Source organism: Hyperolius riggenbachi, chromosome 8 (genome assembly GCF_040937935.1).
Source record: "Hyperolius riggenbachi isolate aHypRig1 chromosome 8, aHypRig1.pri, whole genome shotgun sequence".
NCBI lineage: Eukaryota > Metazoa > Chordata > Amphibia > Anura > Hyperoliidae > Hyperolius > Hyperolius riggenbachi.
The window spans coordinates 155,998,736-156,011,790 of record NC_090653.1 but is presented as its reverse complement, the minus strand read 5'-3'; the positions used below and the strand labels follow the sequence as shown (position 1 = coordinate 156,011,790).

The 13,055-nt window shown below is 39.6% G+C and overlaps 1 protein-coding gene across 2 annotated transcripts in view; it reads left to right on the top strand.

Moving 5' to 3' along the window:
• The window catches only part of ABCB7 (ATP binding cassette subfamily B member 7), a 214,102-nt gene extending 205,486 nt beyond the window's left edge, over positions 1-8,616 (top strand). For both annotated transcript variants that reach the window (XM_068247587.1, XM_068247586.1), the window contains exon 16: positions 8,310-8,616. In XM_068247587.1, coding sequence (XP_068103688.1) covers positions 8,310-8,528 — 219 coding nt within the window. In that variant the 3' untranslated portion in view covers positions 8,529-8,616. The remainder of the gene's footprint in view (positions 1-8,309) is intronic.
• The last annotated feature ends 4,439 nt before the right edge of the window (positions 8,617-13,055 follow it).

Here is a 13,055-nt window from a genome sequence, read left to right as displayed (position 1 = left end):
TTACATCACTCGCCTAGCTCTGTGAGAGGCGTGCATAGTGCAGCTTGTTTTAGAGCCATATCCCTGCTGTTATACATTATTGCCTGCTGGCATGGCATTCACACTAGCCCCATAGGAAAGCAGCATGGTCGGACAGCAATGGAATGAAGAGAGACAGAGAAACCTGTCAGCTTCTGTATGTGAGGCAGGGCATCCCTCATTTGCTTTTTCAGCCATTTGTTTACTTGAAAAATCTGCAATCTCTTTGAAAGGGTAACACAATAAGTATGTAAAATACTTTTTATTTCACTGTAGAGAGACTAAAGCTAACACTGATCATAGGCTTCAGAGGGCAGTTGAAATTGCTGACATGATCTTACTACCAAGGCAGGTAATTTGGCCGCCGCGTGGTGCATGGTTATTTGGGTGCCGCCAATGACTGCAATATTGAGGCTATAGTGCCAAATGTGTAAATTGGGCTCCAGACTTATGAGCAAGAAGGTAAGGGTAGTGTGAGCTGTAAGATAGCAGGAGGGTTAGTTTTAGTAGTAGCTAGGGAAGACAGTTGGTGTTGGGAGTAGGTAGGGGGAGGGTTAGTGTGTGAGACAGGTTTTGTAAAGGGGTTAGTAGAATTTTGGCAGTATTGCTGATATTGTACTAGCAGCTTCACCCTGGTGCACTTTTCCCATGTATGTCTCAGTACTATTAGAACTATCTCCTGAGTAAATACCACATAAACTCAGCATACAACAGTATGCCTACAGAAAACCGCAACAAGATACTTCCAACACCAGCTTATTTAGAAGGAAATAACAGCTGATGTAAACCTCTCCAGTCAGTCTTTCCTTGTAAGATTTGAAAGCATTGCCTAATGAATCTACGGACAGGAGATTGTAATACCATAGAAATGAGCTGACGGATACCCTAAGCAATCTATTTTCAGGTTAAAGTGGACCTATGTCCAAAAATGTTACGTTTCTGTTAGCATGGGAGAAGGTTTGGTCTTATAGCTCTGGTGCTGTTGGTATTCACTTTCTCTATTTTGATTGATCCCACTGTTAGAGAAGAAAAGGAGGAAAAAGATTAAAATGGGCACAGAGCAACCCAGTTGGGCACATAAAAATAATCTCTTGTGATGTTTCACTATGATGGTCTTTGCCACTGTTTACATACAGCAAATAGACCATTGGCTTCCTTTTGGCCAAAATGAATGTCAAGAGTCCCTAAATGTATAGTTTTGATGGGAGACTGGGAGTTCCTACCATAGCCCATTATTATTAAGCCAGTGATTGCTGAAGTGATGGCACAGCTTGCTCATTTATACAGGAAAAGGATTAATTTAACTTTAAAGCAATGCCCATTGCTTGGCTATCCTGCTCGATCCTATGCCTTCAACAAGCCACAGTTCCAACTAGTTGAGCTTGCAAGGGTAAGATTACATTTAATCCGCCATTTTAGGGCTAAGGCACTCTCCTGGCCTGATAGGAAAACATGGCATTGTTAATATGAACCCGTAGTGCAAGGGACATGGAGACAACTTTATTTATTTCAATATTAGAGCAGGGTCAATATTATATTATATAATATATTATATAATATTTATATATTATTATATTTATAATATTATAATTATAATATTAGAGCAGGGTCCACATCCGTTTCCATATAGTTTTCTGAAAAACACTTTGTTCAATCTTCTAAATGAGGCCCTGACTGAATCTGACTAAGCTTGTACATTTTTTTTTTTTAACTGAAAAAATTGCCAATGTCAAGAACTGTAAAAAGCTGGATTCATAGTTGTGGTCAGAACTGAATGATTTTTTTTTATTTAAAATTAAACTCACCAGTAGACATCCAGTGTAAATATAAAACCCACTCTGTTAGTACAGGCTGCAGAAGTTATAGTAGAGTAACAGGTAAAAATGAGAAAAAATGAACCACTTGTGCTGCAAAATCCAGTTTTTTTGGCATAGCCACACCCCCTTGTATGTTTGTGTAATGGGTGGGTGGGAGGAGCCACAGTGTGGCTTGAGAGGTATTCTGCTTCTACTTGTGCCCCTGAGCCAGCCTGTCACAGGGAGGAGAGGTGAAGAGAGGAGTAGTGCAGTGCAAGTCAGTGTGTTGCATTCCAGAGCTGCCACAGTGCTTCCCTGCTGCTTAAAGTGAACCCGAAGTGAGAGTGATATGGAAGCTGCCATATTTATTTGCTTTTAAGCAATACCAGTTGGCTGTCCTGCTGATCCTCGGCCTCTAAAACTTTTAGCCATAGACCCTGAACAAGCATATGCAATGGTGTTTCTGACAATATTGTTAGAACTGACAAGATTAGCTGCATGCTTGTTTCTGGTGTGATTCAGACACTTCTGCTGACAAATTAACAAGCAGGGCTGCAATGCAAATGGTATTGTTTAAAAGGAAATAAATATGGCAGCCTCCATATCACTCTCACTTCGGGTTCACTGTAATACAGAAATCAGGCATTACTAGCACAGTGTAGAAAAAAAAAAACAGGTGGACTGACCATAGGACATGCCATCCTGGCTCTTTTTTATTTTAACTGCTAGCCGACCGCGTCACGCCGATGGGCGTGGCCGCGGCGGCAGCCCCGGGACCGCCTAACGCAGATCGGTGTAAAGAGTTCTAGATAAAGCCTGAATAATGGACATTGCAGTAGCAGAACTAGTGGCTGGATAGTGTACTGGTTAAGGGCACCACCTTTGACATGGGAGACTAGGGTTCAAATCCTTGTAAGGAGTTCAAGGCAAGACTCCCTAACACTGCAGGATGGCATCTTGAGCGTGTCCCAGTGGCTGCAGCTCTTGAGCGCTTTGAGTCCAACAGGAGAAAAGCGCTACACAAATGTTCGGATTATTATTATCGGATTATTAACTTTCTTCAAGTCTGTTCATTTTTTTCTTTTCTTCTCTTTTCGTTGCGTCTTTCCGGTTTTATATGTATTCTGGGAGGACAAAGAGCTTCAGACTTTATTTAGCCCAAGTTGTGTCCTGCATTTACAGGGCACTATCAGCACAGAGTTTGTATATTCTCCCCGTGTCTGTGTGGGTTTCCTCCAGGCACTCTGGTTTCCTCCTGCATCCCACAAAAAACATTACAGATTAAGTTATATGGCGTCACCCTAAAAATTGGCATTTGACTACGATATATACATTATCATACGATTATGGTAGGGATTAGATTGTGAGACCCTCTGAGGGACAGTTAAGCGACAAGACAATATACTCTGTGCAGCACTGCAGAGGATGTTCTCGCTTTATAAATAATAAAATTATAGGTTGTTAACAATGCGCAATTAATTTTAGTTGAGCACTCCCTTTCCTGATAATTTTTTGTTTTGCACCATTAATGTACAGACACATGCAACCCCTTTGTGTGGGTTAATTGATAATGCCGGTGTTTTTATGCACTTTTGTAAACCATTTAAACATTTATTAAAAATATTGAAATACAAAATAATACAATTTGGCTAGATTTGGAATTTAAGGGACAGTCCTGCCAATAAAATCTGGACTCTGAGACATGCCTGCAAAGTCTGGTGAGATGCTTGCTAACTAGAGCTGCCAGCCATCTGGAGTCCAAATCGATCTTTTTTTTTAATATACTGTATATACTGAAACCATACATTTTATTGAAGCAAAAAAAAGGAACAGAGCAAACAGTCTCGTACATGGTCAGGTACAATAATCAAGATTAACATCTGTAGCATTGGTAGCAGATTTTCAAAAAATTGTATAATGTTTACAGTTTCCACAGTTAAGTATCGGAATTTATCAGATAAAATAATTGCTTAAATAACAGACATGGCATCAATATAACTGGCAAAAATGTCATTAAAGTGAACCTCCGGACTAAAAATCGACTCAGCAGCACTGAAAAGGCTTGGTGTTTCTTTAACAGTTTCACAGCATCAGAACTTTGTTTGTCTTATACAATCCTCATTTTTAGCTGCACAGAAGAAAACTGCCCGGGCTTTTTTCCCCTGATGCTGTGCAAAGCATGCTGGGATTTCTGATGTTGTTGTTCTCGTTCTGCTGTTTTGGTGCAATTTTTTTTTTTTTACATTTTGAATTTGACATTTGAAGCCTCGCGCATGCAGCTGGGAGAGGTTATCAGGACACAGGACAGTTGGAACTGTGTCTCCTGCTCCTTGTCACCTCCTTTCAACCAAAAAGATGGCTGCCCCAATGACAAAGATGGCAGCCCCCATGAATCACAAACATTTGCCTGTTCTTTTAAAACAGGGCGGGTAAGAGATTATATTACCTATCTATTCTAATTAACATAACTAATGTAACTTGATGACAGTATGTTTGTTTAGGCTGAAGTTCCCCTTTAATGACATAACATAAGCTAGAGACCATCACAAGTAGGCATGTGGAGTCAGCATGGAAAGGTTCTCAACTATATTGCATGTGCCAGGAATGTATGTGAAGGAGTGCATCCGTTTTGTAACACTTTGTCGCATATTCAATGGAATTGTTTTTACATTTTTGTTTTCCTATGAGAATGAACTTGATTATCCTGGTAACTCGGCTATTAAAGAAGAGCCTGTCCGGTAAAAGCCATTCCTGAACTCTGAATTCTAGTGGCAAAAAGAGTTTGTGAGGTGAAGATTTCCATGTATAGCAAGAGTAGCATCATTAGAGAATATACGAAGCAAGGATGGATAGTGTAATGGTTAAGGGCTCTGCCTCTGACACAGGAGACCTGGGTTCAAATCTCAGCTCTGCCTGTTCTGTACCTATTCAGTAGGAGACCTTGGGCAAGTCTCCTTAACACTGCTACTGCCTATAGAGCGCGTCCTAGCTGCAGCTCTGGTGCTTTGTCTGCCAGGAGGAAAGCGCGATACAAATGTTCTGTGTCAATATGACCAAGCATTCCATTATCATGAAAAAAATCTATTTGCTTCTATTGGATACCTCTTGGATTTACCATAACAAAGTGTAAATATGATACATTTTTGGGGCATGTGGGCTGTATATTAGAGACCAACCTGTGGGTCCCAGTGTAAGATATGCTTGATGAAGAATAAGGCAGGGCAGAATGTTTCCAAACGTTTTCATAACTACCACACTAGTATAGTGATTTATTTTAGCTTTTATTACATAGAAAGGACATCCTGCGCCTCCTGCACTTCAGTGCCAATACATCCTGCCATCTAAGAGGCCACCCTGCTTATGACCGGTTCCACAAAATTCGGCCCCTCATAGACCACCTGTCATCAAAATTTGCAGATGCTTATACCCCTGAACAGTCATTTTGAGGCATTTGGTTTCCAGAATACTCCTCGCGGTTTAGGGCCCCTAAAATGCCAGGGCAGTTTAGGAACCCCACAAGTGACCCCATTTTAGAAAGATAACTCCCCAAGGTAATACGTTAGGAGTATGGTGAGTTCATAGAAGATTTTATTTTTTGTCACAAGTTAGCGAGAATTGATTTTTATTGTTTTTTTCACAAAGTGTCGTTTTCCACTAACTTGTGACAAAAAGTAAAATCTTCTATGAACTCATCATACACCTAACGGAATACCTTGGGGTGTTGTCTTTTTAAAATGGGGTCACTTGTGGGGTTCCTATACTTCCCTGGCATTTTAGGGGTCCTAAACCGTGAGGAGTAGTCTAGAAACCAAATGCCTCAAAATGACCTGCGAAATCCTAAAGGTACTCATAGGACTTTGGGCCACTTAGCGCACCTAGGCTGCAAAAAAGTGTCACACATGTGGTATCACTGTACTCAGGAGAAGTAGTATAATGTGTTTTGGAGTGTATTTTTACACATACCCATGCTGAGTGGGAGAATAATCTCTGTAAATGGACAATTGTGTGTAAAAAATAAAATAAAAAAATAAAAAACCTCATTTACAGAGATATTTTTCCCACCCAGCATGGGTATGTGTAAAAATACACCCCAAAAAGCATTATACTATTTCTCCTGAGTACGGTGATACCACATGTGACACTTTTTTGCAGCCTAGGTGTGCTATTGGGCCCAAAGTCCTATGAGCACCTTTAGGGTTTACAGGGGTGCTTACAATTTAGCACCCCCCAAAATGCCAGGACAGTAAACACAACCCACAAATGACCCTATTTTGGAAAGTAGACACCCCAAAGTATTCAGAGAGCGGCATGGTGAGTCCGTGGCAGATTTCATTTTTTTTTTTTTTTTTTTCACAAGTTAGCAGAAATGGAAACTTTTTTAATTTATTTTTTTTGTCACAAAGTGTCATTTTCCTTTAACTTGTGACAAAAAATAAAATCTTCTATGAACTCACCATGCATGTTTGCATGACAAGTTTTTATTATTACAGAGTGAATGCAGCCTTTAGGTGTTATGTGAAATTTTAGAAAAAGTTTTACCTTCTGCGGCTCTGTGCCACTGAAGCATGACAAGAATCCTCAACTCAGGGGCGTAACAATAGACCCTGCAAGGGATGCCTCCGCAGTGGGGCCCAGAAGCCACAGGGGGCCCCGTGGGGAAAAAGTTTGAGAGACTGACGACTAAGGGCATGGAGTGAAATCGTATTCTACTCTCATACCCTTATGTTGACTGCATGTGTGTACCACACAGATAAGGAATCATACACACTTTCGAATTTGTACACTGTCCCTGCTCCCTAGGGTTCGTAAAAACCATCTGTCTCACACTGCAGCAGAGTTCTGATGACTTCATGTACAACTTTACAGCAGTCACAGTTGAAAAAAAGTTGTAGACCTTTCCTCAGAAGAGATTCCTACATTCTTATCACACACAGGCTAGTGACCTTATGGTATCTAATTACTGGACAAAGTGGAATGGGTAAGATTGATGTCTGACTGTCGCTGCCTCATTAACCTCCTTAGCGGTAACCCCGTGCTGGACACGGGGTAAGCCGCGCAGGAGGATTTCTCAGGACCCGCTGGGCCGATTTCAATAATTTTTTTTTTTATACACGCAGCTAGCACTTTGCCACTACCCGCCGCATCAGAAACTTAATTCTGAGTTGGTGCAGGATTATGTAACTGCTGTATGCAGCTTGAAAATGGACCAACCAGTTTCCACCTTGGCAAGATTCAATTGGTCCATTTCAAGCTGCATGATTTTCCACACAAAATGTGAATAATCTGCATCAAGTCAAATTGATTTGATCTCATTGACCACCCCTACTGGCTACATAAATGTAATTTAGGCATGAACTTGGTGTAAACAACCAAAGAATCTGCATACTTTAGACAAGTGAGTAATTACAGAGACGACTTGGCAACTCCAGCTTGAACGGCGACTCTTCTGTGTATTTATGAAAAAAGATTTTTTTCTTTTAAAGATATATTCCTATCCCTTGTATAAATGCATAGACAGAGGCATTGCAGGTGAACTGGTTTTCAGTATTTATTATGTTCATGTCCATATGACTACTTAATCTATAAATAAACAGTGGCAAGGATGACATTTGGTTGTAATTGGTGATGATCAATAATTAAGGGGGTATAATCACAAACACTGAGCAATTTTACCACCTACATGTATTATGATGGGCAACAGACTTTGAATACTATGAACAGATTGTGTAGGTAAGCTCTTATACTACATGAAAGTGTTACAATTGGCCAGTCCACATTGGCTGTGTACCAGGCTTAAGGGCTCTTTCACATCAGAGCTTGCGTTGGAGAACGCTCAAAGCATACGTTTTGTTGTATGCCTTTTACTGCGTTTTGATATGCGTTGCACTGCAGTGAGTGTGCGTTTTTAATCCGTTTTCAATGCGTTACTGCACATAGAAAAACGCAGGTAATTTTTTTTTTCTTTTAGTTGTCAACTTTCTACATTGTTCCTCTGTTGCATTCTGGGACTGATTGCCTGCGTTAACGGATTAAAAACGCGCATAGTGTGCGTTTTACATTGACTAACATTGTAACGCATAAAGCTAGCGTTGGCCAAAAAACTGCGCCTGGGTGCAGTGGAACGCAACGCACAAAAAGGCTGCGTTATATGTGAAAGCTAAAATGAAAGTCTATGGACTTTCATTTCACCTTGGGTAACGCAAACTTTATCCTTTGCGTTGAAACGCAGAAAATCTGCCCTAATGTGAAAGAGCCCTAAGACACCTAGGCGGCAGGACGTGGATTTAGCAAGTCACTGCTGCTAGAAGATGATCACTATGATAACTATCAGCTCTGTAACTTGTTTACAATTTTGAGAGCTCCAACTGTTACCTCTTGAATAGGATAATTAGGGCAATAGAGGACATTTTTGACCGTTCACTAGTTACAACTGTCAATGAAATGTGTAACTCTATGTTCTGAGAATGACATACTTTTTGTTTTTGTTTTTGGCAGGGTAAAGTAGCAGAAAGAGGAACACATTTTGGACTCTTAGCAAATCCAGGCAGCCTTTATTCAGAACTGTGGCACACGCAGAGTAACAGAGTCTTAAATAGTAACAGTAACCAAAAGCTTGAGAAAAGCAGTCAACAGATGTCCAAAGAAGAGGAACGAAAAAAGCTACAAGAAGAAATCATCAACAGCGTTAAAGGATGCGGCAACTGCTCCTGCTGAGAGCCTGGACTGGAACTGGGGCTCCGGAACCCCTCCACAGATTGTTTTTTATCTTTTTGTCTGAATTTTTACTTCTGTGTTCCTAGAACATATCTTTATTCAGCTTCTTCATGCTTTTCTGAAATTGTTTTATGTGTACAGTATATATGCTGCTTTCTTTCTGATTCTTACTTTAACAAGCTCTTACTGAAGTAATTAAGATAATCTATTCTTACCAAAGTTGCTGCCACAAATTTCAGTAGACTGTAACACCATTCATTTCTTTGCTGTCTTGTACTGTGACACAGTTATAAACATGAAATATACAGAGGATGCATCACATTTGGCACTAAAGCACATACATGTTGCAAGTGGCAGCAAATTATAAAACTGTGGCGCATTATGTAAAAATACCAACATTCGCTATTGACAACATCTCTGCAAATGTATTTGCAAAATCAACTAAAATGCAGTACTAGGAACAGGTAATAGAAGAATGCAATGACTGCACCTCACTAGAAATAATGGGATTTCTACCTTCCTAATTGTGATAGAAGTGGATGATGACTGCAATATCAAACTTGGACTTCGCAGGTGACCATTTTCAGTAGAGAATTCATCAGATATGAGTAGCAAGTTATGCTGGCCACGTATGTTCAGATGTGATCGTACAATCTAACAATCTATTTGATACGGCAGCCACATCTGTTAAAGATTAATTAGTTGTGACTGTTTTACTAATTTGAGGCAATACAATTATCAAATAGGAGAGCCCAAGATTTTTGATTTAGATTGAATTGTAATGGAAATCCATTGTTTTCAAAGCAATAGTACTAATTTGTTTTGAAATTGGTCACATAAAAATAATTGCATTTATGTTAGCCGTATGCTTCCGTATGCTTCCAGTATTAGGGTGGTCACTAACGATCCAATCTTTTTCATCCAATCTTACCATTTTTATGTAATATAAGGGAACTGCCTACAGTATCCATTCAATAAATTAACTCAGTTTACTCTTCTACTACATAGATTTGGTAAGATTGGATGAAAAAGATTGGATCGTTAGTGGCCACCCTTAGACTGAAGTCATTGTTGCAGATGTAACAATTGCCACTTTACTATCGTAAATGTTATTGAAGCCGGCACACATTTTTGAAAGCAGAGATTCTGTGGTAATAATAGTTTGAGGTGTGTGCAATGAGTCCATTGGTGCTGGGTACTATGACACAGTCACCTTTGTTATAGAAATAGACTCCAGTGATCTGTGCACAATACTTCTGGGAAGCCTGCAAACTTATAAACTTGTTAACCAGCATTGCCTACATCTTTCTGCCATTTTCTAGTCAGTAGTCTTTGCATTTCTTGAAAACTATACTTTCATTTAATCCAAAATGGTTAGACTTTTATGGTTGCTGACCTCAGAACACCTACTGTATGAATACAGGTTACATGACATAGTGGATGACACAATCTTTAGGTAAACAGGCTTATAAAATAAAAGCACAGAAAAGCATATTTCACCTTGTGCATCAGAGGCATTTGTAAGTGTTAGGAAGTTCTAGGCCTGATTCTGTCTTGCACAGTAAAAAACAGCAGTTTTGACAACCAGCATGTTCCAACATATCTTGCCAGTGAATTGTTTTTAAAGAGTAAGGGCCTGTTTACATGGGTGACTGCCTCGTTGGTGAACGTTTTTTACCTCCAAGATCCACCGTATCTTGCACTGAGATGAATGTTAGTGTTAATCACAATGCGGTCCATTGAATTTTCCTAGACGCTGTCGGTAGTTTCTGTCGTTGGTTGCATTCCTGGTTCCATATCCCCACTAGGGGCTCAAAAAGCAATGCAATGATGAACAGTCAGGAAACTGCCAAACTCTTTTCAGTTTGTTTGCAGAAAAGCTTTTGGCTGTGATGTAAGGAGACACCAGCTATGTGAACCGGCCCTAAGGTGCCAGTGTGCAAAATTATAGCAATAGACTGTTGAGATGTTTTTTTAGACTCTTTAGGCCAAAATGTTGTTTATTCAGGAGGTAAAATTAATTACACTGTCCATTGGAAATTGGGCAGTGATAACATCATATATATTTGTATGTGTATGATAAATATGCAGATATTTCAGTGGTTTTATTAAATCCAGGCACTGAACAGCCAAATTTTACAGTTATAAGCAATTTGGTTTTAAAAATTGCGCAGAAGGATTATTCTTGCTCTTCCTGCTGCTGAGGATTTTAGAGCACATCCTACATCTGGTTCTGAGGACCATTCAGCAAGGAAGAACTAGCAGAGTCCATCTTACTGCTCCTATCTCCAAGGATTAGCACACTGTAGTGGTACAACTGGACAGTAAGTTTCTACCTGTCTTTCAGCAACCCTCACGCTTTGTTCTGCAAACATATGTCACCTAATAGCAGACAACTTTAACAAATCCATTCCGTGGTTGCTGGATTACTCATGTTTTACAACATTCTCCAGCTTAAAAGAATCTTAGTAAATCAGCCCCCATATTTCATTGCACTCATATTTCAGGACTAACTAGTAGAATATGTTGACTGATCGTATTTCTGAGGTCTGTTTCCAGGAGGAAAAACGAGTATCTTTATATCCTGCTGCATCAGTTTCAGAAATCCGTAAATTCTGGCCCCAGCACAGTTCCGCGATTAAACACAAACTGCAAATATCCAGTGAAAGAAGACCTGTAAACTGGTTATTATAGATTTATATAGTATCCAACCTATTTTGTGGTGCTGTGCAGATAAAGATTTTACACACACACTGGATAGTCAAACAAAAGCATTATAGATCACCGTACAGTTATGTAGCCCATCTTGTGCTAAGTAATTATTAAAATAAACCCCAGAGAGTATTGCCCTACTCCTTACTGTCCCACTGGAAGATGCTTCATCATGGGCTGTGCTGTACTCCTCCCTTCAGCATAGAAATGGATGTCTCTCTGCTATATCAGAGTGATGGGTCTGTACAGGACTCTGCCCCCAGGGATTGAGTCCCAATCTCTTCAGGCAACAACCATTGTGCATTTGTACCTTAAAACGGAATATAACCCTGCATTTCAACTTTGCTCTAAAACATTATTTACAGTATATTATATGCAACCAGCATTTTTTTTTTTACTAGACCAGCATTGGAAGGGTTACACAGGGCTTTAAAGTCCCTAGAGATTTCTGCAGATGAATCCGAACTTGAGTTAGATACTTTTTGTTTACAAATATGTGTTTATTGTGACTCATCTCTCTCACTGAGAAGGAGCTTGGAGGACAGCCAAAGAGATGTATCTATTGATAAACAGTTACACACTAACTAAATAGAATGTAACTATCTGAATGTCTGCACGGAACTTAAAACCTCTGTGTTTAACCCTTCCAATGCTGGTCTAGTAAAAAAAAAATGCTTTTTGCATATAATATGCTGTAAATAATGTTTTAGAGCAAAGTTGAAATGCAGGGTTATATTCCGCTTTAAGAGGGTGAAACTCTCTCATTAATAGTGCGTTATAAAATGAAAACATGAATTGGGTAATAGATTTATCTTGTATTGTATGTCATAGAAAAGGCAGCCCTCAGCAGAGAAGGGGTTAAGCCTGGTGGGATGCACATAAGTCCTTTATGCCAGATCTTCTATTTCATGTGTGAGACTCCCTGGCACTCGAGTGTCTTCTATCATTGCTGTGAGTCCATATAGCTTTGAGAGATAGAAAATGACCTTAATCATTTTAAGTCATGTAACATACGTCAATGGACTTATAATGTGATCTCCATCTAAATCCAGGTGCTGAATCCTTTTTCTCCCAGATGACCTGCTGACATCTCTGCTGTCTTCATTCATTCTTCATTTTCTTGATTTGCTGCCCTCTGAGCGTACAGGAATCCTCCTCCTGTGCAAGCTGGTCATATATTGGAAATTGCTTCAGGGAGGGATAGCAGAGGGCTGTGTGACATGTCTATATTTCTTACCTACGCCATGCTTTTCTTATGGAGACCAACTTTTGCTTTTGTATGATCTATCAATATGTTAGCACGTCTGTGTAATGTGTTAACAAAGAAACAACTGTGTATACTCTGTGTTACCAATCTGCTCAATTCTTTTTTAAAAGAGGCTTATCCTGAACATCCAATCGGGATTTGACAGCTTGATACAGGTCTCCCTCTCCACACCCATGTGATCAGGCTTTTAGTAGAAGCCATCACATTGGATGTGTAATGAACAAGGGAATTGCCATCCTGTGCTGCATTTCAGAGACTTGCTTGGGGTTCCTGTGATCACCTGTTACATTAGTTTTAGCAGGATTGGTTAGTATCAATTCAGACTTAGCTGGAGCTAGCCTTTTTTCATTATTTTTACACTACAGGTGTGATTTGAGTGTTGTAAAATACAAATCGGACATTTAACAAAATCTATTTATTCCATTCTAAATATGTGAAATTGGAGATAATTAGACAGCTGTTCAGATGGCTCTAGCATGAAATAATGACAATGCACACAAAATGTAATTGTTAGTGTTCCATCCCTCCCCTTTCTTTTATGGTAGATG